The sequence below is a fragment of the Hemitrygon akajei genome, chromosome 17 (genome assembly GCF_048418815.1).
Source record: "Hemitrygon akajei chromosome 17, sHemAka1.3, whole genome shotgun sequence".
NCBI classification, from domain to species: domain Eukaryota; kingdom Metazoa; phylum Chordata; class Chondrichthyes; order Myliobatiformes; family Dasyatidae; genus Hemitrygon; species Hemitrygon akajei.
Genome location: NC_133140.1, coordinates 60504232 through 60529787, shown reverse-complemented (window position 1 = coordinate 60529787; position 25556 = coordinate 60504232). Strand labels below are relative to the sequence as shown.

The 25556-nt window shown below is 38.7% G+C and overlaps 1 protein-coding gene across 1 annotated transcript; it reads right to left on the bottom strand.

The window, feature by feature from the left end:
- Positions 1-5208: 5208 nt before the first annotated feature.
- gabarapl2 (GABA(A) receptor-associated protein like 2) lies at positions 5209-22712 on the bottom strand. Its single transcript, XM_073070265.1, has 4 exons — positions 22551-22712; positions 11513-11568; positions 7951-8123; positions 5209-5608 (listed from the first exon to the last, which is right to left on the bottom strand). Exons 1-4 carry the CDS (start codon positions 22582-22584, stop codon positions 5518-5520), a joined length of 354 nt encoding a protein of 117 aa, XP_072926366.1. The 5' UTR covers positions 22585-22712; the 3' UTR covers positions 5209-5517.
- Positions 22713-25556: the final 2844 nt, after the last annotated feature.

Sequence of the window (25556 nt, the reverse complement as noted above, 5' to 3'; positions counted from 1 at the left end):
CACCTTTACTGTTATGCTGTAGGTATTTAATTTAGCATGGAATTATGACATTAGTGAGACTTGGTTGCAGGACTGGCAGCTCAGTATTCCGGGGTACTGTTATTTTGGACATGATAGAGCAGGACAGGTTAAAGGGGGTGGGTGGCATTACTAGTTAGGGAAAATGCCACAGCAGTGCTCAGTCAGGACAGAGTGGGGAACTCGTCTAGTGTGGCTTTATGGGTAGAACTGAGGAATAAGAAAGGTATGACCAAGTTAATGGGGCTCCATGGGATTTAGAGGAACAAATTTGAAGAAAGATCATAGACTGCTGCAAGAAACATAAAGTTGTTATAGTGGGTGATTTTAACTTTCAACATATTGACTAGAAATTCCTTGCTGTAAAAGGACATGATGGAATAGAGTTTGTCAAATGTGTTCAGGAAAAGTTTCCTTAATCGGTATGTAGAAGTCCCAACAAGAGAGCGTGCAATACTTGATCTGCTAATAGGGAATGAGACAGGGCAGATGACAAAAGTTTGTGTCACTTTGCATCTAGTGATCATAATGCCATTAGTTTCAAAGAAAATATGGCAAAACATAGGTCTGGGCCACAGGCTGAGGTTCTGAATTGGAGAAAGACCGATTTGGGTGGTATCAGCGTGGATTGGGGCAGGCTATTTTCTGGAAAAGGCGTACTTGGTAAGTAGCCTTCAAAAGTGAAATTTTGAGAGTAGAAAGCTTGTAAGAATAAAAGATAAAGTTAGCAGTTTTAGGGAACCTTGTTTTTCAAGAGATATTGAGGCCCTGGTTAAGAAAAAACAAGGAGGTGCATAGCAGGAATTGGAAGTTAGGAACAAATGAGGTGCTTATGGAGTATAATAAATGCAAGAGTACACTTAAGAAAGAAATCAGGAGGGCTAAAAGAAGGCACAAGGTTGCCCTAGCAGACAAGGTGAAGGAGAATCCTAAAGGATTCTACAGATATGTTAAGAGCAATAGGATTGCAGTGGACAAAATTGATCCTCTGGAAATCAGATGGTAAATCCACGTGTAGAGCCAAAAGAGATGGGGGAAGATAGTAAAAGTTTTTTTTTGCATCTGTATTTACACAGAGTCTATAACATCGACTTCACAGAGCCCATACAGATTACAGAGGAGGAGGCAAATTCCGGTGGATAAATCCCCAGAGCCTGACAAGGTGTTCCCTCAAACCCCGTGGGGGGTAACTGCAGAAATCTCAGGGGTCCTAGTAGAGATATTTAAATTAACCTTAGTGCCAGGTGAGGTACCAGAGGATTGGAAGGGAGCCACTGTTGTTTCATTATTCAAAGAAAGGATTTTAAAATAAACCAGGAAATTATAGGCTGGTGAACCTGACAGCAGTAGTGGTAAAGTTATTGGGAGGTATTCTAAGGGAGAGAATATACGAGTATTTGGATGGACATTGATTGATTAGGGATAGTCAGCATTGCTTTGTGCGTGATAGGTTGTGTCTAAGCAATATTAAAGAGTTTTTCGAGGAAGTTTTCAGGAAAGTTGATGAGGCAAGGCAGTGGATGTTGTCCACATGGACTTTAGCAAGGCCATTTACAATAGTGGTCACCAACCTTTTTAAGCCCAAGATCCCCTACCTTGGCCTTAGTGAAAGGCAAGATCAACCTATTAAATCGATTAGTCACACGCATGTGCACTGGGCAGAAAAGACTGGAAGTAAAACCCCGCAACCCGGAAGTAGAAATAACGTATGAACACCAGGGGTCACCAGACTTTTTTGCACCGTGGACCGGTTTAATATTGACAATATTCTTGCGGACTGGCCGACGGGGGGTGGGGGGGGTTGTTAATCACGACCGAAATACAGTGATACTCAAAGGAGGTTCCTTATGTCCAGTCTATTCCGCAATTTAGTTTATGTGGCTCTCAGCACTTGCTTCTGTCCCGCTTGCTCACATTTTTTCTGCTGAAAAAACTCAGTGGGTTTGTCTTTAAGTGCAGGGTGCTTGGACTAAAGGTGCTGAAGCAGTTTTGAGGGCTTCATTGCCTCATTAGACAGCCACCGGGCCCGAACTCCACCTTCCTGGCTGCCCGCTCCCAGACACCTTGGCCAGGTGCGGCTGGTTATGGGTGGGGTGAGAGGATAAGGTCAGAGCCGGAGGTCCCTGTGCTGGGGCGGTCGCAGTCTGGAGAGAGCGACCGACCGAGCAAGGAGTGTGACAGGGTGCGCCCGCTCCCCTTGTAGGATCTATCGGCTGACAAAAGTTTGGCTCGAGAGTAGATTGCAGTAAGGTAGCTGCTCTGCTACTTATGAAACCCTGAGCCCAAATTAGGTCGTCTGCGAATATTTTAGCACCGGGTTCCCCATGAACATTTGGTGTTCTAAACAGGTTTAGAGGCGGCACCCATCTGTCCGCGCTCCAGGCCAGTAGCAACGGCACTTCCCGCTAGCCGCGTGAGGTGGCCTTACCCGAGGCGGCCATTGATCCCTGGCGCAAGGGTATCACTGCATTTAGGTGGCTGATGACCCCACGTGGGTAATGATCTTGCATGTGTTCAAGTTCAACAGTGGGCGTGACGGAATGAGGAAAGGTGCAGCTGACTCATATCGTTTCATATCGACAAATCATATCAGTTGTAATATGAGTATTATTAAAAGTAAGTTAATACTAATCGGGTAGCTGTTGATAACAAGAGGTGGGTTCCGGGTTGGCGGGGTTTTTACTTCCGCTCTTTTTTTACTCCCAGTATGCATTGTATGTAGTTCCTCCACCCATGCCGCACGAGGTACCTGGAAGCCTCTGTATTGTAAGTATCATTTGCCGTCCCAGATAAAGATGCTCTTTTGGCCATCAAGTTGTCAAGTGGTCTTTTGTAAAGTAGAAGTTACCACAATATTGTTAACTCACAGCCCGGTGGTCGGGGACCACTGAAGTACACTGTATAGTGCGTGGCGGGGGAGCTACACACATGCACACTGGGCAGAAAGAATGGAATTTAAACCCTGCAACCCAGAAACAATCTCTTAACAGTATTTGTGTATTTATTTCTTTTTTTTCTTTTTCGGGATCTACTAGGAAAGTCTCAAAGATCAACCAGCCGATCGGGATCGACAGGTTGGCAACCACTAATTTACAAGGTCCCACAAGGGAAGTTGGTCAAGAAGGTTCAGTTGCTCAGCATTCAAGATGAAGTAATAAATTGGATTAGACATTGGCTTTCGGGGAGAAGCTGAAGAGTGGTGGTGGACGGTTGCTTCTCTGACTGGAGTGCCACAGGGGTTGGTGCTGGGTCTACTGTTTGTCATTTACATCAGTGATCTGGGTGATAAAGTGGTTAATTGGATCAGCAAATTTGCAAATGACACCAAGATTGATGGTGTAGTGGACAGCGAAGAAGATCATCAGCTTGCAGCAGGTTCTGGACCAGCTGGAAAAATGGTAGATCAGCCAAATGTGATGTGGTGCACTTCGGTTAGACCACCCAAGGTAGTAAGTCTTACTCAGTGAACAGTAGAGCACTGAGGAGCATATAGAACAATGGGATCTGGGAATGCAGGTTATTGAAAGTGGTATCACAAGTAGATATGGTCGTACAGAAAGCTTTTCGCACATTGATCTTCATAAATCAAAGTATTGAGTACAGGAGATGGGACATTATGCTGAAGTTGTGTAAGACTTTGGTGAGGCCTAATTTGGAGTATTATTTACATTTTTCCTGGAGGTAAATGCAAACAAGGTTGAAAAAGTACAGAGAAAATTTACAGGATATTACTGGGACCGAGTTATAAGGAATGATTGAATATGTTAGGACTTTCTTCCTTGGAATGCAGAAGATTGAGGGGAGATTGGGTAGTGGGATACAGAATTTTGAGTGGCATAATTAGAGTACTGCAAACAAGCTATCCCACTGAAGGTGGGTGAGACTACAACTAGAGATCATAGGTTAAGGATGAAAGATGAAACGCTTAAGAGGAACATAAGGGGAAACCTCACCCAAAAATCATGAGAACAAGCTGCCAGCACAAATATTGTACGTGAGCTCAATTTCAATGTTTAAGGGAAGTCTGGATAGGTACCTGTTGGGTATGGAGGGCTATGGTCTGGGTGCAGGTTGATGGTTTAAATGGTTCAGCATGGACTAAGTGGGCCAACAGAATCAACAAACTCATTCGTAAGGCCAGTGATGATTTGGGGGTGGAACTGGACTCTCTGACGGTGGTGTCTGAAAAGAGGATGCTGTCCAAGTTGCATGCCATCTTGGACAATGTCTCTCATCCACTCCATAATGTACTGGTTAGGCACAGGAGTACGTTCAGCCAGAGACTCATTCCACCGAGATGTAACACTAAGTATCATAGGAAGTCATTCCTGCCTGTGGCCATCAAACTTTACAACTCCTCCCTCGGAGTGTCAGACACCCTGAGCCAATAGGCTGCTCCTGGACTTATTTCCACTTGGAATAATTTACTTCTTATTATTATTTAATTATTTATGGTTTTATATTGCTATATCTCTGCACTATTCTTGGCTGGTGTGACTGTAACTAAATCTAATTTCCCTCAGGATCAATAAAGTATGTCTGTCTGTCTGTCTATGCTGTACTTTCCTCTTGGTAGTCAGGCAGCAGAAGCAGCACAATTTCTAATGTTTAGCTCCACCATTACTTAGATGGAGCCTGCTCTTCAATTCTACGCCGCAATTCATGACTGGATTGTGCAGGACTGCGGAGCTTTTCAATTATGGTACACAATTCTAACATGGCTTTCTGCTGTCTAGCGCATATGCAAATAAACCAATTTTATTTGGTGGGGTATTCCTAGTGGTGATCTTGGACCATCCTACATTTCTCAGGGATAAGAAGGGCAGTCCAGGGCCAGCACCAAGATGGCATTGGTGAAAAAGTGATATGGTCATGAGGTTACGAAATGCTGGTGAAATAACATTCTGGTCTTTTGTTGAACCATGTGTCACAGAGAAGGCCAGTTTTAAGCTGCTGTCTTGTTCAATTTAGATTTATTTTGAAATAGCCAATGTAATTCTAATATGTTACTTAATAATGGCAATAAAAGAAAACAGAGGCCAGAAATTTGATGAGGACTCTCTTACATGAAAAAGTAGTTCTGTTTTACCTATCTATAGATACTAAATATTTTGAGCACTTTATAGGAAAATTAATAAAATAGTCTTATGTTCTGAATGTATACATTAAAAATAAAACTGAAAAAAGGCATTTGTAAATTCTGATGTGTTTTATTATTGGTTAGGTTGTTCCAGCCACCTTATTCCATATTTACACAACTTAAAATACAGTTCTTAACTAATTAAAATTTTCAAACAGCAGGCACATCACAATATTTAACCGCAAAGAAAACTAATTTCATATAATTTAAACAATAAAATGAATGCAAGTATTAAATGTATTAATGTAATAGTTAAGGTTTCACTCACAAAAAAAATTCCAAAAAGATAATGTATCTACAGTAGAAGTACGCTTGCCAATGGGTGAGCATGATTGGTGGGTGAGCTGAAGCACAGATATTTAGTAGCCAAATGTGTTCTCTCCACTATAAGCCACGTACAAAAATCCATCTTCATCTTTCTCCTTCTCATACAGCTGGCCCATGGTCAAACTATGGGGAGAAACAAACATTACTTTACTGGTATACTCACTTTGTAAGGCTGAATAAATCAGTGAGGTTAATGAAAAAAGGTGCTCATTTAATGGCTTTATATTTAAAGAAACATCACAGAAGTTCGGGAGGCAAAAGAGAAATAAGTCTTGAAGTAAGATTACCAGTTATAGGCTGGTCATGGGGCTTTGTTGTGATTTTGAAATATTTTTTTTAAACAAGGGAGAGGGTTTTATGGGGACGGTTGCAACTAAAAGGTGAGAAAAAAAGAATTTAGAGCAGGATAAGAAACATACAGCTGTAATTTGCAGAAGATATAGAGACCAAAAGTCCAGAGAAATCAGTAGTGAGAGAGTCAAAGACAGATGTCATGGTTTCAGAAGCAATGGGTCTGAGGTAGTAAGAAGATTGATAATTTTATTCAGCTGGATATAAGCAGATTTACATTGGAGACAGACTCAATTTAGAATCAAACTAGATGTTTATTTAAATTTGTAATTTACCTTTAGAATCTCATTTGGATATCTTTCATTACTAGAAAGCAAACTACTTAGTGTTCAGTAGTACTATTTGTAAAATAAAAACTTGGAATTTGTCCTGTGAATTGACTTCAAAGTAAAAGATAACTAGGCACAATCCATAACAGATCCACTGCTGCTTGGTTTTCAAGCCAGTGCTAATCAAAATGCATCTTCACCTCTTACTGAATATCACAGAACTACATTGCTGGGCAGTTAGCACTGCTACTGTGCCTAATGCCATTAAAAAATCAATAAAACCCATTTTGGTATTTTAAAATCTCTCCTTGATGCATCTTAGGTACAAAATTCTACAGCTGGAAGACTGATACAGAATAATTAATTGGCTACCATATCATGCCTTAAAGGAAGTGATAACTTACTCTGAAGTTGTATCCAAGAAAAGAAACTAATGAAGCAGAAAGCTTGCAGTATTAAAGTGCCAGAAAAGCAGCTGATATATTCTGAAACATTAGTATCTTCTGACCTGAATGGAGTTTGGCATCTTTAGCGTCTGTGCTTCTTCAGAACACACAAGCTAAAGACACCAATAGCCAAGCACATGATAAGTCAACATGTTTAAATATTTGTTCCACAGCAACTAGTAAACACAATAGCTACGGACAGTGGGATTCAGTTTTAACCTGTATAACTTATTCATGCACAATTCAATACAAATTATGCTCACACCAACATTAACTTATCAGAAGTCCATTTTGATTAACATTGTGATACCCATCACTTGTATTTTGTGAAATTTAAAACAAAAGTTAAAGAGTTGAATTACAATTTATGAAGAGACAACATAACCTGCTTTTAAAATATTTTTTTTGTTATTATGCTTTTCTACAGCCCGACATAAACTTTGTGAAACACCTGTGAAATGATCAGAGGATCCCCAAATATGATATTGATCCAAATGCAAGGAAAGAATATTCAACAGAATGGCATATTCATTTTCTGGTTGCTCAATGTTTTTAAACAGAGCCATCAGGAGAATTTTACTGCCAAGGAAGGGACTGGATTAATTTGTGTTCATTTTAGGTTCATTCTTATACTTTAAAATAATATAATCAATTGATCTTTACTGTGAAAAATAACTATTGACTCCCAAACCCAACACACAATGGTGGTAGATTCAACTGCATGATGAGAGCAACACATAGCAAGGGACTGACACCAAGCACGGATGTGTTTTCTCAAGAACATGAGTGAACAAATCAAATTGAGCAGTTTTTTCTTTTTCTCTTATGCTGTCCCACAAATGAAAGGAAGAGTTGAATTCAATTTCAGAAAACGCTGTGTTAGAATTTAGAACCATGAGCTCTGTGTATTAGCCTCATATTGGAAGTACTCACAACCTAACACACAAAATATACTATGTGCTTTCAGAGATTCTGTATAAACAGCTAGCATGCAAAGGAGAATTGAACTGAATATTACTACATGGAGATAGAATGGTAAAAGGAGAATTTAGAAAGGGCTTGAGTAATATTGCAAATGAATTATGATTACCCTTATTACCTGCATTTTTAACTATTGTGTATGACATGTTTTTTATCCCATTAAAAATACACATAATTCTCATTTTAGTATCTATAACTGGAGCTTTAGCTATAAACCTAATTTCACTGCTGCATAAATAATGTTAAAAAAATTAAGACATCTGATTCAGCGTAAGTGTATCCTATTTGAAATATTCAATTTCCCATTTTGATAAATTGAATTCTTAATTTTTTTTTACATGCAATGAAAAAGATGGTTCAGATTTCTCACAGTTGGCTATTAGTGAGGCATCTGAAAGTAATTAAACCACTAACTCACCTGGACTGAGGCACTGTCTTATCTACAAAAAGGAAGATAGCTTTCTCAGACGGCAGCTGGATCCGCTTCCTAATGATCCACATGAACTGCGCCACTGTAATATCAGAGGGCACCAGGTACTTTCTTTTGTCGATATCCACTATCTGTGAGCCAGACACCTTCTCCACTATCACCTATTGGAACCATAAAACAAATTACAAATAAAGTTGGTATCTGATAGTACAGACAACTACTTTTGCAGATACTCCAAATTTAGAAATAAGTAAATTAATTCTGGCACATTCTACACATGAGAGTAGATAACTGGGTGTTCAGACATATTTGAGAATGTTAATAATATATAAATGAGATTGATAAAGACTTAAATGATGAGATGAATCTACAGAATTAAGACTGTGAATTTACTGGAGGGAGTTCTGAGGAGCACGATCAATTTTGCTTGGATAGTTAAGGCCAGATCAGAAATAGTCAGCATGGTTTGTGTATGGGAGGATGAGTCTGATGAATCTTTTTGTGTTTATCTTTTGGTCTTCATCTAAGGGGATAGGTGAAGGTTGGGTAGTGGATGCTGTCTGTATGGACTTCAGTAAGGCCTTTGACAAGGTTCCATGAGGTAGGCTGATCTGAAAGGTTAAGTTACATGGGATTCAGGGGGTGCCAGTGCAGTGGATTCAGAAATGGATCAATGATGAGAAGCAGAGAGTGACGGTTGGTCGATCCTCGACTAGAAGCCTGTGACTAGTGGGGTGCCTCAGGGGTCAGAATTGGGACCTCTGTTATTTATATGAGTGATTTAGATGTAAATGTACTGTGTTATTATTTGCCAAAATTAGGGGGACTTGTTGATACAATAAAGCACAAAGAGATGTTGATCAATTAGGGAGGTAAGTTGAAATCCATTTGCCATTTATCAGCATATTAAGTGTGAGGGGGTGCACTTTAGACTTTCAACCAAGATCTACAAAGTGAATAACAGGGCACCGATGAGTGTTGCAGAACAGAGGGGCAGGGAGTACAAGTGCGCAGTTCGCTGGAAGCTGCCATACAAGTAGACAGAGTGGTGAAGAAAGCATTTAGCATGCTAGCCTTCAACAGTCAGGGCACTGAGTTTAGAAGTAGGGGCATTACGATCCAATTTTATCAGTCGTTGGTGAGATTACACTGAGTATTGTGAGCAGTTTTGGTCACCCTGTTACAGGGAAGACATTGTTGTCAAGCTGGAGAGGGTGCAAGAATGCTGCGTGGATTAGAGGACCAAGTCACAGGAGGAAGTTGACCACACTGAAGCTTTATTCCCCAGAGTGCAGCAGTATCAGAGTGACTTCAGAAGTTTATAAAATCATGAAAGGTGTGGATAAAGTGGGCATTGATGATCTTTCCCCAGGGTTGCAGAGTCAAAATGAGACGGCACAGGTACAAGATAAGAGGGAACTTCACACACGGGGTAGTGAGTATCTGGAACGAGCTGCCAGGTAGGCGATCGAGGTTGAGGTGAGTCCAAATGCAACATCAAAGAGGCATTTGGACAGGTACATGAAAGGAGGATTAAGGACTGTACATAGACAATTGGGACTAGCAGGGAAAATGCTGGAGTCAGCAGGGAACAGTTGGGCCAAAAGGCCTGTTTCATGCTTACCACTCTAAGTATGTTTATTTTGAAACTAATGTAAACTACTCAAAGCTATAGACATTGTGTAAGTTCTAAAGTATCAGATGGATAACAAAATTAATATATTTATAATATGCTTTGTTAGGTAAAATTTACTTTTGCTTTACCATACGTATACATACGCTTACTTTCTGTAGCAAGTGCTGTTACAGGAGACTATTCTGCTCATTAGCTTAGAGCAAATTAAATCAAATAATATCATACGCATAGATCTATGCACAATAATGTTCTGCTTTTTGAAAATCCACTCCCTCCCCGCTTTTTGTTTTACATTTTCAATTTAAATTTTGAGTCATATGCCACAAGAATAGCTGTTCATCAAAAAGTCATCACATTTACCATTACTTTTTTTTCTTGTCAATTGACTAGCTCATCTATATACTGCTTAAATGTTGTGAGGGTGTTTGCTTCAACCTCTCTTGTGGATGAACAAATTATTCCCTAAATCCCTTTGAAACTTACCAACCTTACCTATATCTGTTGGTTAAGGGTACCTTTGCTATGGGGGGAATGTTTACTACTACCTACACTATCTATTGCCTTTTATAATTTTGTACACTTCTTAATGCCCTTAATCCTCTCCACTCCTTGGAAAACAAACCCAGCTTCTTGAGTCTTTCCTCATAATTGTGAGACTCCAGCCCAGGCAACATCCTGGTGAATCTCCTCTACAATCACGTCTTTTCTTTACTCTAGTGACTAAAACTGCAGGCAGCACCCTAGATGTGACCTTGTCCATGTTTTAAAAATCTGTAGCATAACTTCCTCGACTTTATATTCCATATACCAGCTACTGAAGGATAGCATCATATATGCTTTTTATTACTCTTATCTACCTGTGCCAGCTTCAGGGATTTTTGGACGTACACCAAGGACCCAGTTCCTCAATAATACCTTACCATTCATTCTGCATATCCTACCTTTATTTCACTTCCCTAAATGCATCACCTGACAATGATCAGATTTAAATTCCATCTGCCATTGCTGTGCCCGGTTTAAAAGAAGGCCAGTATCTTTCTGTAGCCTACAACTATCATCCTGACATTTCATTCAAACTAAATATCAGCCTGAAGCATTAAATGTGTACTAAATAAGTATTTGGTTATGTAAAGTTTATATGCTCAATTTAAACTTCACACAGAAATAGGCCCTTTGGGCCCTGTTCATGCCAACCATCAAGAAGACATCACCTAGCCATCACATTTACCACTACTTCTTTTTCCTTGGCTACAACCCAGACAGTTTTGAGTTTGTGGTGGAGAGGAGGTCACCAAACAAACTGTTATCCATTATGGAAAATCAGGCACATCCTCTCCATGACCTACTCAAAGAACAGCAGCAGAGCATCCTTTCAAACAGACTCATTCAGCTCCTCTGTCACAAGGATCGTTACAGAAAATCTTTCCTACCAAATGCAATAAGCAAATACAACAGTTCATCTCTGTGTGACAGGAGAACACATCCCATCGTACCATAGTCTCTGTTTTTTGTACATCATTTCACATTGGTAAATTATTGTATATATTATTTTAAACTTTAGTTAATATAATTATGTTTATTATTATTGCTAGGTGTGATTTTAATTGTTGCTGCTGTAATGAAGTAATTTCCCACTCAGGATCAATAAAGTACTTATTATTACAATAGCTCTACAGTAGCAAGCATTCAGGCCATCATACTTATAATATTCCCCTGTTCTTATAATATAAACTTTCAAAGTTTACTTTTTCAAGTATTTATCCACTCTTTTTTTTTTAAGATCCACCCAGACTTAACCTTTGAATGTTTTTGGATGAGAGAGAGGAATAAAAACACCTTTCCCCTTTTCTTTGTCAAAATTACACATAGAATTCTGGAAGTTTAAAAAAAAAATTTTACTTAAAAGATACTTACTGGTACTCTGTCTGGATATTTTGCTCTAATTTTGGCAGATTCAACACACCTGTGTTCTGTAAAGAAAAGGTCACTATTAATGGAAAGAAATTTAACATGAGCATCTGTTTAACCGTACACAGATGATTCCATTTCATCTTTAGCAGTGTTCACTCACTTGCGAGGCTAGAGTTACAGTGCAGCTCACATATAGAATCTCCTTCAAGAGGTAATTAATTGCACGTAGCTCAAAACAGGCCCATTTTCTATATGTGTCTTCATTACCCAGTGTCCATGTATCCCTCCAGCAGCAATCAGCAGTGAGAAAACAGAACATTATTTGTCTCTATAATCCAGGGTTGTAATAACTATTGCCACCGGTCCCCTAACTAACAGGGGCTCAAGTAGAAATGGAAAATTTCTGTTCATGAGATGCACTTGAAAAGAAATCTCAGTCAATGATTGACTTTTTTTTTCATTTCCTTGAACAAAAATATATCTTACTAGATGGATTATTATTGATATTTTCACTTCCCTGAACACCAAAGTTATTTAGGATTATGGGGACTGGTATTTGAAACCAATAAATTGTACATACATTATTCACAATGTTGAATTATACCAATATTTTAAGTGACTGAAGAATTTGTAAAATCTCTGTATTTAAAAGAAATGCCTTTATCTCTAAAAAATAACAATATTCTGTCCTGGTCCAACCACATTGATGTCACAACCAAGAAAGCTTACCAACATCTCTACCTCCTTAGGAGGCCAAAGAAATGTGGCATATCCTCGTCGACCCTTACCAATTTTTAATCAATGTATTATAGAAAGCAACCTGTCTTCTCTGCACATGAATTGAAGAAACTGCACAGTTGTGGACACAGTTCAGTATATCATGGAAACCAGCCTTACCACTATGGACTCTGTCTATACTTTGTGCTGTCTCAGTAAAGCAACCAGCATAATCAAAGACCACACCCACTCTGGGTATTTTCTCTTCTCCCCTCTCCTACTGGGCAGAAGATAGCCAAAAGTCTAAAAGTACATTTCACCAGGCTCAAGGAGAGCTTCTGTTATCACAGTCTTGAACAGACCTCTTGTACAGTAAGATGGGACCTTTGTCTTCAAAGTGTACCTTGTTATGCTTTTGGACCTTATCGTTTACATGAACTGCATTTTCTCTATAGCTTTTATCTTTACACCTCATTGTTCATGGCATCATCTTTGCATTATCTTGTTCTACCTCAATGCACTGTGACACTAATTTGATCTGCATGAACTGTATGCAAGACCAGTGCATTGCATCTGTAGTTACTCAGAAGATGAGACAGAGTCTTTTGAAGTGAGGCCAAACGGAAGTGATGTCGTGGACCATATACAGATTACAGGGAAGGAGGAACTTGCTGTCTTGATGCAAATCAGGGTGGGTAAATCCCCAGGGTCTGACAAACTATTCTCTCAGACCTTGTGGGAGTCTAGTGCAGAAAATGCAAAGGCCCTTTCTGAAGTATATAAACATGTCCTTAGCCACTGGTGAGGTACTGGAGGATGCTGTTCCATTGTTTAAGAAAGGCTTAAGGAGCCTTTAAGAATAAGCCTGGAAATTATAGGCTGGTGAGCCTGACATCAGTAGTGGATAAGTTATCGGAAGGTATTCCAAAGGACATGATGTATAAGAAGATGTATCACAAGAACTGATTAAGAATAGTCAACATGCTTTTGTTCATGGTAGGTCATGTCTAACCAATCTTAGAGTTTTTCAAGGAAGTTATCAGGATGAAGAAAAGCCAGTGGGTGTTGTCTACATGGACTTTAGCAAGGCCTTTGATGACATCCTGCATGGGTAGGCGACCAAAGCTTGTAGTGGGCTGAAAAGTGTTAGTGGAATTTAATGCAGCCAAGTGTGTGGTGTAGGAGGAAAAACCAAGTTAGGACTTGCACAGGGTAGGGCACCGAGGAGTAAAGTAGAACAGAAGGATCTCGGAATACAGATCTATAATTCCATTTAAAAAAAGCTTTTGGCACATTGCCCTTCACAAATAAAAGTACTGAGTATGTGAGTTGGGATATTATGTGGAAGTTGTAAAAGATGTTGGTGAGTCCTAATTTGGAGTACTGCATGTAGTTTTGGTAAACCACCTACACAAAAGACAACAATATGTTTGAAAGAGTGCAGAGAAAATTTTACAACAACATTGCCAGGACTTGAGGACCTGAGTTATAGGGAACAGGTCCTGCAGTGTAGGAGAATGAGGTGAGAGTTGATAGAGGTATACAGAATTATGAGCGGTACAGACAGGAGAAATGCAAGCAGGTTTTTTTTCCACTGAGGTTAGTGAGTCTTGAACTGGAGATCATGGGTAAGGGTGAAAAGTGAAATGTTTAAGGAGAACATGAGGGGAATTTCTTCACTCAGATGGTGGTGAGAGTGTGAAGTGGTGGATGTGTGTTTGATTTCAGCATTTAAGAGAAATTTGGATAGGTACATGGATGGGAGGGGAATGGAAGGCTATGGTCTGGTTGCAGGTCAATGGAACTAGGCAGAATAATAGTTTGGCACAGACTGAAGGACCTGTTTCTGTGCTGTAGTGTTCCATGACTCTATGACAAGCTTTTCACTGTATCTTGGTACTTTGACAATAATAAATTTATACAGAATCCAAATTCGCTTTAAAATCACTGGCACATGTTGCAGTTTTTTTGTTTTGTGGCAGCAGTATATTGCAATACATAATGATGAAAAATACTGTAAATTACAATAAGAAATGTATTAAAAAATTAAATTAGTGCAAAAAAAGGGGGGAAAAATAGTGAAGTAGTGTTCATTGTCCATTCAGAAATCTGATGGGAAGTATCTGTTCCTGAAATGTTGAGTATGTGTCTTCAGGCTCCTGTACTACCTCCTTCATGGTGTCAATGCAAAGAGGATGCGTCCTGGGTGAAGGAGGTTCTTAATGATGAATGTTGCCCTTTTGAGGCATTGCCTTTTGAAGATGTCCTCGATGCTGGGGAAGTGAGTGCCCATAATGCAGCTGGCTGAGTTTACAACTTTCTGCAGCTTTTTCTGATCCAGTACAGTGGCCCTTCACCAGTGATGTAACCAGTTGGAATGCTCTCCATGGTACATCTGTAGAAATTTGCAAGTCTTTGGTGACATGTCGTCTTTTCAAACTCCTAGTAAAATATAGCCACTGTCATGCCTTCTTTATATCAATATGTTGGGCCCAGAATAGATCTTTACAGATGTTGACACCCAGGAACTTTAAACTGCTCACCCTTTCCACTCAACGAGGACTAGTGTGTTCCCTCAACCATAACCAACTTCAGTGTGCTGAAACTGTTCTGACCATAACATGACCTCTAAATTCACTCAACCTGATTGTGGATGTCAAGCAAAGTTTATGCATCATTCACCTTTTCAAGACAAGGGTATAAAACATTATAACCAAAAAACATTTATTTCTATCCTGGAAGTAGAAGCTTTAAAGTAACCAAATGCACCAGGTCAGCTTGCCGAAACATTGGTCTGGTTTTTGATCTCAACAGTGTTTGTTTGCTCTTGTCGGTTTTGATAACAATAAATTGTACTAGGGATTTCAAGCACAGTCTTGCTTTAATCCAGTGTCTGCTTCAACAGTGTCCACTGCAGAGGACCTGTGATGTCCTTCACATGCCAAGCATCAGCAAGGCTCTTCGAACAATATGACTGTAGAATCATCTTGTTGACACTGAAAATCTAAACCATTGGAATATACAGCATCTGTCAACTGGTGTAATTTTACATTGGACTGATATGAGGTCTGGTATCAAGTTTAAAATTAGCCATGAGCATCACACCAGTTTTGATGAGCAGTAAGTCGACAGCAATCAGTATTCAAAACCCATTAGGATTTCTAACAACCTGGATTCCTTGAACAAACAGGGAATCTCAAATGCAGCGGTAAAGTGCTCCTGCCACAGAAGTTTTATCCATTACACTGTTAAAGAGACTCAGGAGTTAAGTTATTATGCAAATACAGCAGGTATTAATTCAAACGAGAACCAATCTTCAAGAAAACCTGTTCTAATGTCAACAGTTAATAGCTTGAAATGAAAAGCACTGTTTTGTAAGCAAACAGTTCTATCTACAAAGCGCTGGCTGGCTCGCAGCAGTATGCTGCTTCAGAGATATGATCTGCAAACTGATGTGATTGAGATAGTCACCAGACACAAAACAATGGGGCTAGTTTAATTGGTCTACATCAGATCCAGCACCATTCAACTTATTCTGGCACTAACACATCCAACATGGCCATAAACATACTTGCTCTGTCTAACAATAACTGGGATATTTGTATACTCAGACAGTCAGCCCTCACAACACTAACTTTGGGTGTCTGGGTTCACTGTCCACAAAGCTTACAGACCACCTCTGTGTCACAGCAAAGGTACTCAAACATGCATAGATGTAATCCGAGTTATGGTGTACACCCACCACAAATACGCCATTCAATTGAACCATTTATTAGACACAAAATATCAAAGTCAATGATGTCGTTGTAGCTATTGAAATTGCCATCTTGCCTCAGGAAGGAGGTACAGAAGCCTTAAGGTCCCACACCACCAGGTTCAGGAATAGTTATTACTTCTGAACAATCAGGCTCCTGAACCAGCATGGATAGCTTCATTTACCTCAAGTCCGAACAGATTCCACAACCTATGGACTCACTTTCAAGAACTCTGTAACTCATGTTGTCAGTATTATTTATTTACTTTTTCTTTATATCTGCGCAGTTTGTCTTCTTTTGCACGTTAGTTATTTGTCAGTCTTTATGTGTAGATTTTCCATTGATCCTATTGTATTTCTCTGTTCTATTGTGAGTGCCTGCAAGAATCTCAAGATAGTATATGGAGAATTATGTAAAGTTTGATAATAACTTTACTTTGAACTTTTGAAGTTGCATTGAATCACTTGCTGTTATCCACGTGCTTATGAGTATCAAAACTTCATGAATGTATTTTAAGTTTGGAAAGAAGGCCTCCAAGAGAATGCCTGCTTATTGTGATGAAGAAAGACTTGTACCAATAAGCTTCAGTGACTCAGTTCACAATCACAAGACAAAGAAGTAGATTTTAAGGTATGTTGAGGCATATTCTAGACCTTAGGACCTAGTACATTGAAAGTAGAGGGTAGTAAATTTGGAGATAAACAATCGGAAGGGCACTTGGATAGTTGTAAGCCAGGACGTTGCAGAGATGTGGACAGAAAAGCCATACAGAGAAGAGGAGCATTAATTTCCCTTCTGTTTATCTCGCATTCTGAAAACTGGTCAGCTTTTCAACTAGGGACTTCAGCCTTTAATAACCCAGAGCAACATGAAAAGCAGGGACTAGTCATAGGGAATTGCAACCAAAGAATGAGGTCATCACTGACTGCACGAATTGAAATGACGCTAAAGACTCTTGACACATTTTAAATACATTAGCAGATGGCACAGTACTGCCGTCAGCTGTTTTCTTTTGGGGTTTAGAGGACAGTTCACAGACCCTTGAGTACCTTCACATTGTTGAAACACTTAGTGGAAGACATGATAAATAATTTATTTTATATATTTTTTCTAGTATGTTTAAAGATTATTGATCTGAAACGTTAACCGTATTTCTCTATCCACGAATATTGATCAACCTGAGTTTCAGCATATTTGCTGTTCGTATTTCTGATTTTCAGTATCTGCACCATTTTGCTTTTGTACATGCAGACACAGTTTTGACGCTTGAAGTGTGAAAGGTTATATTAAAAATTATATTAGCAAGATGTATATGGGGAAAACAACAAATTTAGCATTTCCTGGAATTATACTCAATCTTCATCCACATAAAACACACAACCTTTACTGATTATTTTAACTGTAATATAGACTGCATTGAATCAGTTTCTTAAAATATTTCATCTTAATCCTCATTTATTTTCCATGTCAATTTTTGTGCCCTGCAGAAATGTAAGTAATTATTAATGTAGGCTAATGAGAAAACTACTACCAACTATTAAAGAGATCATTAAGAATATCTTGTTCACATATATCAATTTATTTCCATTTATCACCTAAACCTATCATCTGATTTAAACTTGGTGAATGCCAAATTTAAATTAAGATCTTCGCAGTGTACTATTCTTCTTTTAATCTTGATATTAATTAGGGTGTTGAATAATCAAGGATGACAAGATCTAAAAAATATAATGAAAGCTCTTATTACATGCTTTAATAGTGCACTGCTTTTGTGGACACCTACTCCTAGTTCTAAAGCATCAAGTCAGAAAATGGAAGAGGGTCAAGGAAACTATCTTCTGATGGAACTGCAAGACCTTATGCTCAATAATATAACCTTCTGTATATCGCACCATCTAATTATCAGAAAGAAAACTAACCCAACAATAATCAGATAACATTATTTATTCTGCTGTGTTAAATACAGTAAGTTTTCTTAAACCAAAATCAATGTATAAATATCCCTTATTACATCAAAGCCACTGGTGATTATGTACTGCATGTATCAGAGTAACGTCCTTTATAACATTAAAGACTTGTACTGTATTATATGATAACTTTTAGTAAAATAAAAAATGTAAATATTTACTAGCTCAGGCAGTACATGTGGGGGACAAAAGAAAAGTTAATATTTGATGTTTAATGCCTTTTTATCTGGACTGGTAAAGTTAGAAAAGAAGAATGGTAAAGGCGTGTTAATCGTGGATCATCTGTCTGGAGAAGATATTTAAAACAGAAGGAAATAATGATGATAGGAGAGAGAGTAAGGGTACAACTATGAAATACAAACACACTGCAATTGATGGAAATCAGAAATAAAAGTGTGCTGGAATGATATAAGTGATTGTGCAGGATGATGGAAATTTTGAGTAATATTCACAAAATGCTGGAGGATCTTACCAACTCAGGCAAACTTTATGGAGGGAAATGAACAGTCCACGTTTCTGACCAAGATACTTTGGATTAGGACCCTCCCTTTCCAGTCCTGATGAAGGATTTCAATCCAAAATATTAACTTTTAATTTCCCTCCATAGATGCTGCCTGAACTGCCGAGCTCCCCCAGCCATCTTGTGCAGGAATAACTCATGCACGATATGCAAAGAGAGAAATAGTAAATGACCTTTCATCAGAAAAGGAAGGATGATAAAGAAGTTGCTCTTGATTCACAGCAACATGGTAAATTGTTGTGTGGAGAGCAGGAATTGGCAGAGATGCAAAATTAAACCAGGGCACATGGAACAGACTCATCAAAATGCTGAATAGAAGGGAAAACATGCCTGTCAGTGGTATCAATAAATATGGCTAAACAGGATACTGTCGATGCTGGAGTTTGGAGCAAAATTGAGCCAGGGAAGATCTGTGGAAGGCAAGTGCAGAGTCAATGTTTCAGACAAAACCCTTCATCTAGACCAGGGGTTCTTAACCTTTTTTTAAATTGCATGGGCTCATTTAGCAGTCTGGTGAAGTCTATGGCCCCCTTCTCAGAATAATGTAGTTAAATGTAGCTGAGCGAAGGGCGCTGAGTAGGCTACGGTCAATTATGGATAACTCTGAACATCCTCTACATAGCACCATCCAGAGACAGAGAAGCAGTTTCAGCGACAGGTTACTATCGATGCAATGCTCCTCAGACAGGATGAAGAGGTCAATACTCCCCAATGTCATTAGGCTTTACAATTCTACCGCCAGGACTTAAGAACTTTTTAAAGCTATTATTAATTCTTTTTGAGATGGTGATTTAGATGCATATCATATTTTTTTTACTGAGTTAAGTATTGTATGTAATTAGTTTTGCTACAACAAGTGTATGGGACATTGGAAAAAAAGTTGAATTTCCCCATGGGGATGAATAAAGTATCTATCTATCTATCTATCTAAATATACAAAATAAAATACTTAAGATTACAAAAGAAACCAATTATATTGAAACACAGCAAAATATTAAAAAGAACAGATTTGTGAAATAGTAATATGTGCTTCTTTATTAGCTCATTAAATAACATGACTATACATTTAAAATACAGGCAAGTTAAAATTGAATTTTACTGGTAAGGACTTATCAGTGTGAAGAGAACTTTACTATCCCTATTGAGAATTGAGATAAAATTCTTCAATTAGTTAACTTATCCTCTATATGTGCTAAACATTCATTGATACAGTTTAAAGTTGTGCACAGGGCTCATATGTCCAAGGATAAATTGGCTCATTTTTATTCCCATATAAATCCTATATGTGACAGATGTCATTCTGAGATAGCTTCTTTAACTCATATGTTTTGGTCATGTCTGCTTTTGAAAAAATATTGGAAAGACATTTTCAATATTATTTCCACGGTACTGAACATTGATTTACAACCTCATCCTATTACTGCAATCTTTGGTTTACCAATGATGGAGTCAATTCATTTATCTTCTTCTGCTTGTTGGATGATTGCATTTCTTACATTAATGGCTAGAAGATCTATTTTGTTGAATTGGAAAGAAATTAATCCCCCTACCATATTCCATTGGTTTTCTCAAACTATGTTATGTCTAAATTTGGAGAAAATTAGAAGTGTCGTATATGACCCTTCTATTAAATTTGAAAAGATTTGGAGGCCATTTATTCAATATTTTCACATGATGTAATTTGACCCTATTCCAATCCTATTTGTTTTTCCGGTTTTGATTTTATTTATATATATATATATATACACACACATACACACATACACACACACACACACACACACACACACACATATATATATATATATATGTTGAGAGGATCGGAGTTGGGGACACTGATGATTTTGTAATTTTTTTCTTCTTTCCTTTTTTTCTTAATAGTTAGTGGTTAGTTTGTTAGTTTAGTTTTTCTTAGGGTATTAATTTTTTTTTCTTTTTCTCTTTTTTCCCCCCAACATGAATTACTTAGTTTTTTTTGTTTCGTTTATATGACATTTGTATCATTCATGATTTGGGAAGACTTAACTATATTGTACTTATTGCTTGTGTATCCTTTTATGTTCATTTTAATTTTGTAAGTTTGTAATCCCATTATCTATGTACTAATCTTATCATGTTGATATTAATAAAAAGATTGAAAAAGAAAATTGAATTTTACTGTTAAGGACATCAGTGTGAAGGCTGTTGCTCAATTTGAATGAGTATATTAAATTGGGGGTGGTCTTTTACAAAGCAGGTCGTGTTGGATATCCAATGGATTTTGATTTTTTGTTTCAATGGTTACAAGTATTCAAAATCCTGATTTCGCAGAGACATGTTGTTTGTTGGCTACATTCATAATCGAAGGAAATGCCAAATTTCAATTAGAAGTTAGTGAAAATAAAGATGCAAACTTTCTCCCCCATCCAAATTCACAGACCCCCTGGAATCTACGACAGACTCCCGAACAGCCTGTGGACCCCAGATGAAGAACCACTGATCTAGACTGAGAGTGGAAGGGAAATAGTCAGTAAATATGTTGGATAATCCATCGAATGTGCTGGTGGGAGGAAAGCAAGGACAAGGGAAACCCTATCATTGGAAGAGAAAAGTGTGGGAATTGGGTCAGCTACAAATGTTGCCTGACCTGCCAAGTGACTCAAGCTTTTCTGTTGTTTTTGTTGGTGTACATACAGATTCCTACCAGTACAGCAGACTGCAGTCAAAGGAAAAGGCAACATCACAGAAATTAGAAGTTTGATTTCAATATGTTAGGGAATGGGGAGTCAGTGAAAAAACAATAAAAACATAAATGAGAAAGGGTACAGAATGTGGTTGTCAGATTGGGAACTAGGTAGAGAAATCGGTTCTTGTGCTGATGAAGTTGTGGCTGAGCTTCAGTTGCTGTGGAGGTACAGGATAAAGGTGTAAGGTGCAGAGGTAGAAATATGAACCACCAACAATTTATTTTGAGATTACAAGAAAAATCTTGGTAGTGGATGTGAGTGTTAAGCCAAATTCAAGTCTAATTGACTGTAAGTTTGTATTGATCCTAAACCACAAGGTTGTCAAATGCATTAGCAGAATAGACAAAGTAATGTCAGCATCCTCTTCAAAATAACATACCCAGCAGTGTAGGTTCAACCAGCGCCTTTCATGTCAAACTCCAGATTCCCGAAACAAGCACTCAACTCCAAGTTCTATCAGGGTAAGAAATTTCCAGGAGAACTGTGTGATTGCTTCAAGGATAATCTCAAAACCTCCTTGAAAAGAAGTCCAACACTCTCACCAACTTCTGGGAATCTCTGGCCTTTGACATTCAAAATGAAGGAACATCATCCAGCAGCTCAGCGATAGCCTGTTATCTTCACATGCGAGCATGGAAAGACCACGTGCAAGCAGCCAAAAGCACTGCAAAATATGCTTAACCATCATAGGCCAAAACACAAGGCCTGCTCCATCCATAACTGCATAAGATTTGGGCCAGCTCTCTTTAGTCAACTCAGAACCCACAAAAAAAATGGTATAGGAACATGTCTTCCTCAATCCCAAGAAATTTCTCCATGGCTTTGCCAATATTTATCCACTAATGAGGTAGATCCCCCTCCCCCCCATGTGACAAATGAACCTTGTATGTATATAACGGGTTGTTGTACAATATTTGATTACCTTTTTGCAATGTAGTTTGACGGAAGTCATTATATAAGTGCAGGTTTAAGTGTAATCTCTGGCCACACTTACAGATCTATTTATGGTACTTGTATTTTGAGGGAACGAGAAGTCTGAGGGTTGTTGAAATAAAAAAAAGGGTTGGGCAGGCTATTACAGATATGAACGCAAATAAACAACAGTTTTCAAAACATCGACAAACAGAAATTATTGCACAGAACATGTTTTAACGTGAAACATGTAACGTTAAGATGTAAGGCGACCCATTTCCAAAACCCATGAGGGTAACTTGAATTAAACAATTTATACACCCTAAAGAAAAACAAACAAGATACAAACTGCGCAGGTCACTGTAAGGCCCTGACTGAGTCCGTCAAAGGCTGAAGGAATTAATTCGCATCGCCACAGGTATTAACGGCCACCGACGAACTCACCTAAAGAATGGTCCTCTTTAAACATCCATTTCATGTTGCCCGCTGTATTGAAGTATCTATTTGGGGAGAGAAACAAACCCCGTTACAACGTAACGCTTAGAGCTCGGCGTTGTATCCAGTTCAGGGACGGCCTGCCGGTCTCAACTACCCTTCAGCATAGAGAGGGGCGCCTGCCTCGGCCCACTCTACCAGGAGAATTCAGACAGCTAGCTGGTTTCCACATATTTGTATTATACAGTTCACGGTTCAATCTGTAGGGTGTTTTTGCGGGATAGAGTCAAAAGATCTTTAAGTCTCGCACGATTGATTTGCTGTGATTAATGCACCCCTTATAACGATATGGTTTCTTCTGGAACTTGAGCTCCGCCGTCAAATTGCATCATTCATATAACTTTAAAAAGAAAACATTTTGAAACATTTTTTGTCCTTCACGATAGATTCCTGAGTCGGGTGGAAGAGTCTGGCCTGGGAATTCGATGATAGGAGATCCTCTTGTGCCGCAAGAATCAGTTATTTGATTCAACTTCCGTAGGCGATAAAAAGCCATTTAATGTTTAAATGTACGGAAGTCACATATAGGCTAAATGGGGACAAGATGACAGCTCGTCCCCCTTTGGTAAAGGACATCAGGGCATGTGTTACGCTTTTAAAACAATCTGGTTTGTCTGAATTTGGCAAAACAGTTGTGGTAGAATCAGAATCAGGTTTATTATCACTGACATAAGTGGTGACATTTGTTATTTTGCAGGAAGAGTACAGTGCAATGCATTAAAATACTACAAAATGCAATAAGAATATATTAAAAATAAATAAATACTGCAAAATGAAGGCAAAATAATGAGGCAGTGTCCATTCAGAAATCTACTGGAGGAGGGGAATAAACAGTTCCTAAGATGTTCAGTACACGTCCTCAGGCTCCTACACCTCCTTACTTATGGTAGTACTGAGAAGAGGGCATGCCCTAGGTGGTGAGGTTCCTTTGTAATGGATGTCAACGTCTTGAGGCATTGCCATTTGAAGATGTCCTCCGTGGAGGGGAGCCCAGAGCCCTTGATAGAGCTGACTAAATTTACAACGCTCTGCAGCTTTTTCCAATCCTGTGCATTGGAGCCTCCATAGCAGACTGTGATGCAACCTGTCAGAATACTCTTCACGGTACATCTGTAGAAATTTGTGACCTTTGGTGACATACCAAGTCTCCTCAAACTCCTAATATAGCTGCTGACGTGCATTCCTCGTAATCGCATCGGTACGTTGGGCCCAGGATAGATTTTCAAAGATGTTGACACCCAGGAAGTTGATACTGCTAACCCCTTCCAGTGCCGACCCCCCCCCCCCCCAATGAGAACTGTTGTGTGTTCTCCAAATTTCCCCTTGCAAACCCTGTCATTTCGGATGTGTATCCAATATAGTCTCTAACTTCACTGAAAATTGCTTTTTTGTTCAAGAAAGCCTTCTGTAGGTCAAATCTAGACTACTTGTAGAGTTCTGGATCACCAGCCTTGAACACCACAGATCTAGCCCACAGCAGACTGTGAATCTCCTGGTTCATCCAGGGCTTTTAGTATTTCTGCTGTGTCTTGAAGACACATAGAGTATTTATCCATAACGATCAAAGTACATATATGTTGCAATATACAACCTTGAGATTTGTTTTCTTATGAGCATACTCAGTAAATCTGCGAAACACAATAGAACCAATGAAAGCTGCACCCATCAGGACAAACAACCAATGTGCAAAACAACAAAATATAATCATAATTAAATAAGCAATAAATGTTGAGAACATGAGATGAAGAATCATTGAAAGTGAGTTCATAGGTTGTGGGAAAAGTGCCTGATGTTCCAGGGGAGTGGGACTGAGACAGAATCAGGATGTCTGTGCCCCACGATGAGTGAATCCTGAAGTCAACGTCACCACTTCTGCCTTTGCCTGAGATGCATTCTGTTTAATTTATTCTGTTTAATAATAAATTTATTCAATTTATTCTGTGACAAATTCCGAGATTGTCCTGGAATGGGAATAAGTTTGATTTTAATTAATTTATAAATAGTGGAGTTAACTAATCCAAGGCGAAGATTTCATTTACATCTCTGTTGTTATTTAGAAGGTGCTCTGCAAAATACAAGTTTACGGTAACATTATACATAAATTAGATTTAATTAGATTAGATTCAACTTTATTGTCATTGTGCCGAGTACAGATACAAAGCCAAAGGAAATGTAGTTAGCATCTAACCAGAAATGCAAAGAATAGTGTTATTTACAAAATAACTGCGAATAAAAAGTAAGTGCTACAGTGCACAAATATAAAAGTACTGAGACAGTACAATATGGGTGCAATGCTGCTTAGCACTGTGATGTGAGGTTCAGCAGGGTCACAGCCTCAGGGAAGAAGCTCTTCCTGTGCCTGCTGGTGCGGGAGTGGAGGCTCCTGTAGCGCCTACCGGATAGGACGAGAGTAAAAAGTTCATGGTTAGGGCGAGATGCATTCATGATAATGCTTTTCACACTGCCAGGCAGCGTTTATCATAGATGTTCTCAATGGTGGGCAATTGGCTGCTGATAATCCGCTGGGCAGTTTTCACCACATGCTGCAGTGCTTTGTGGTCTGATACGGGACAATTTCCATACCACACTGAGATGCAGTGAATGTCAATTATTAAATAAATATCTGAATGAAATAGGTTTAAAATAACATTTTCAATGTTTAGTCTTTCCAGGACATCTGTGTTAACCACAAAATGCTCAGTTGATAATGACCCTCATCACATAACTCCCTTCTCAGTGAGTTTCATGTGACTTTGTTTCTACAATCCTTCTGATAATTGATCTGCTATTTGTTTCTGCTTTTCATTCTTCCACAATGCCTTTCACACCCTGATTGAATTGTCAAATTAAATGCTTGGAGTGTCCATACAAGAAATGTCAAAAGGATTTTAACACCTGTGTATGACTCTAGCCACATTTGTTTTGGCAGAAGTTGCCTTCCAGGACACGAATAAA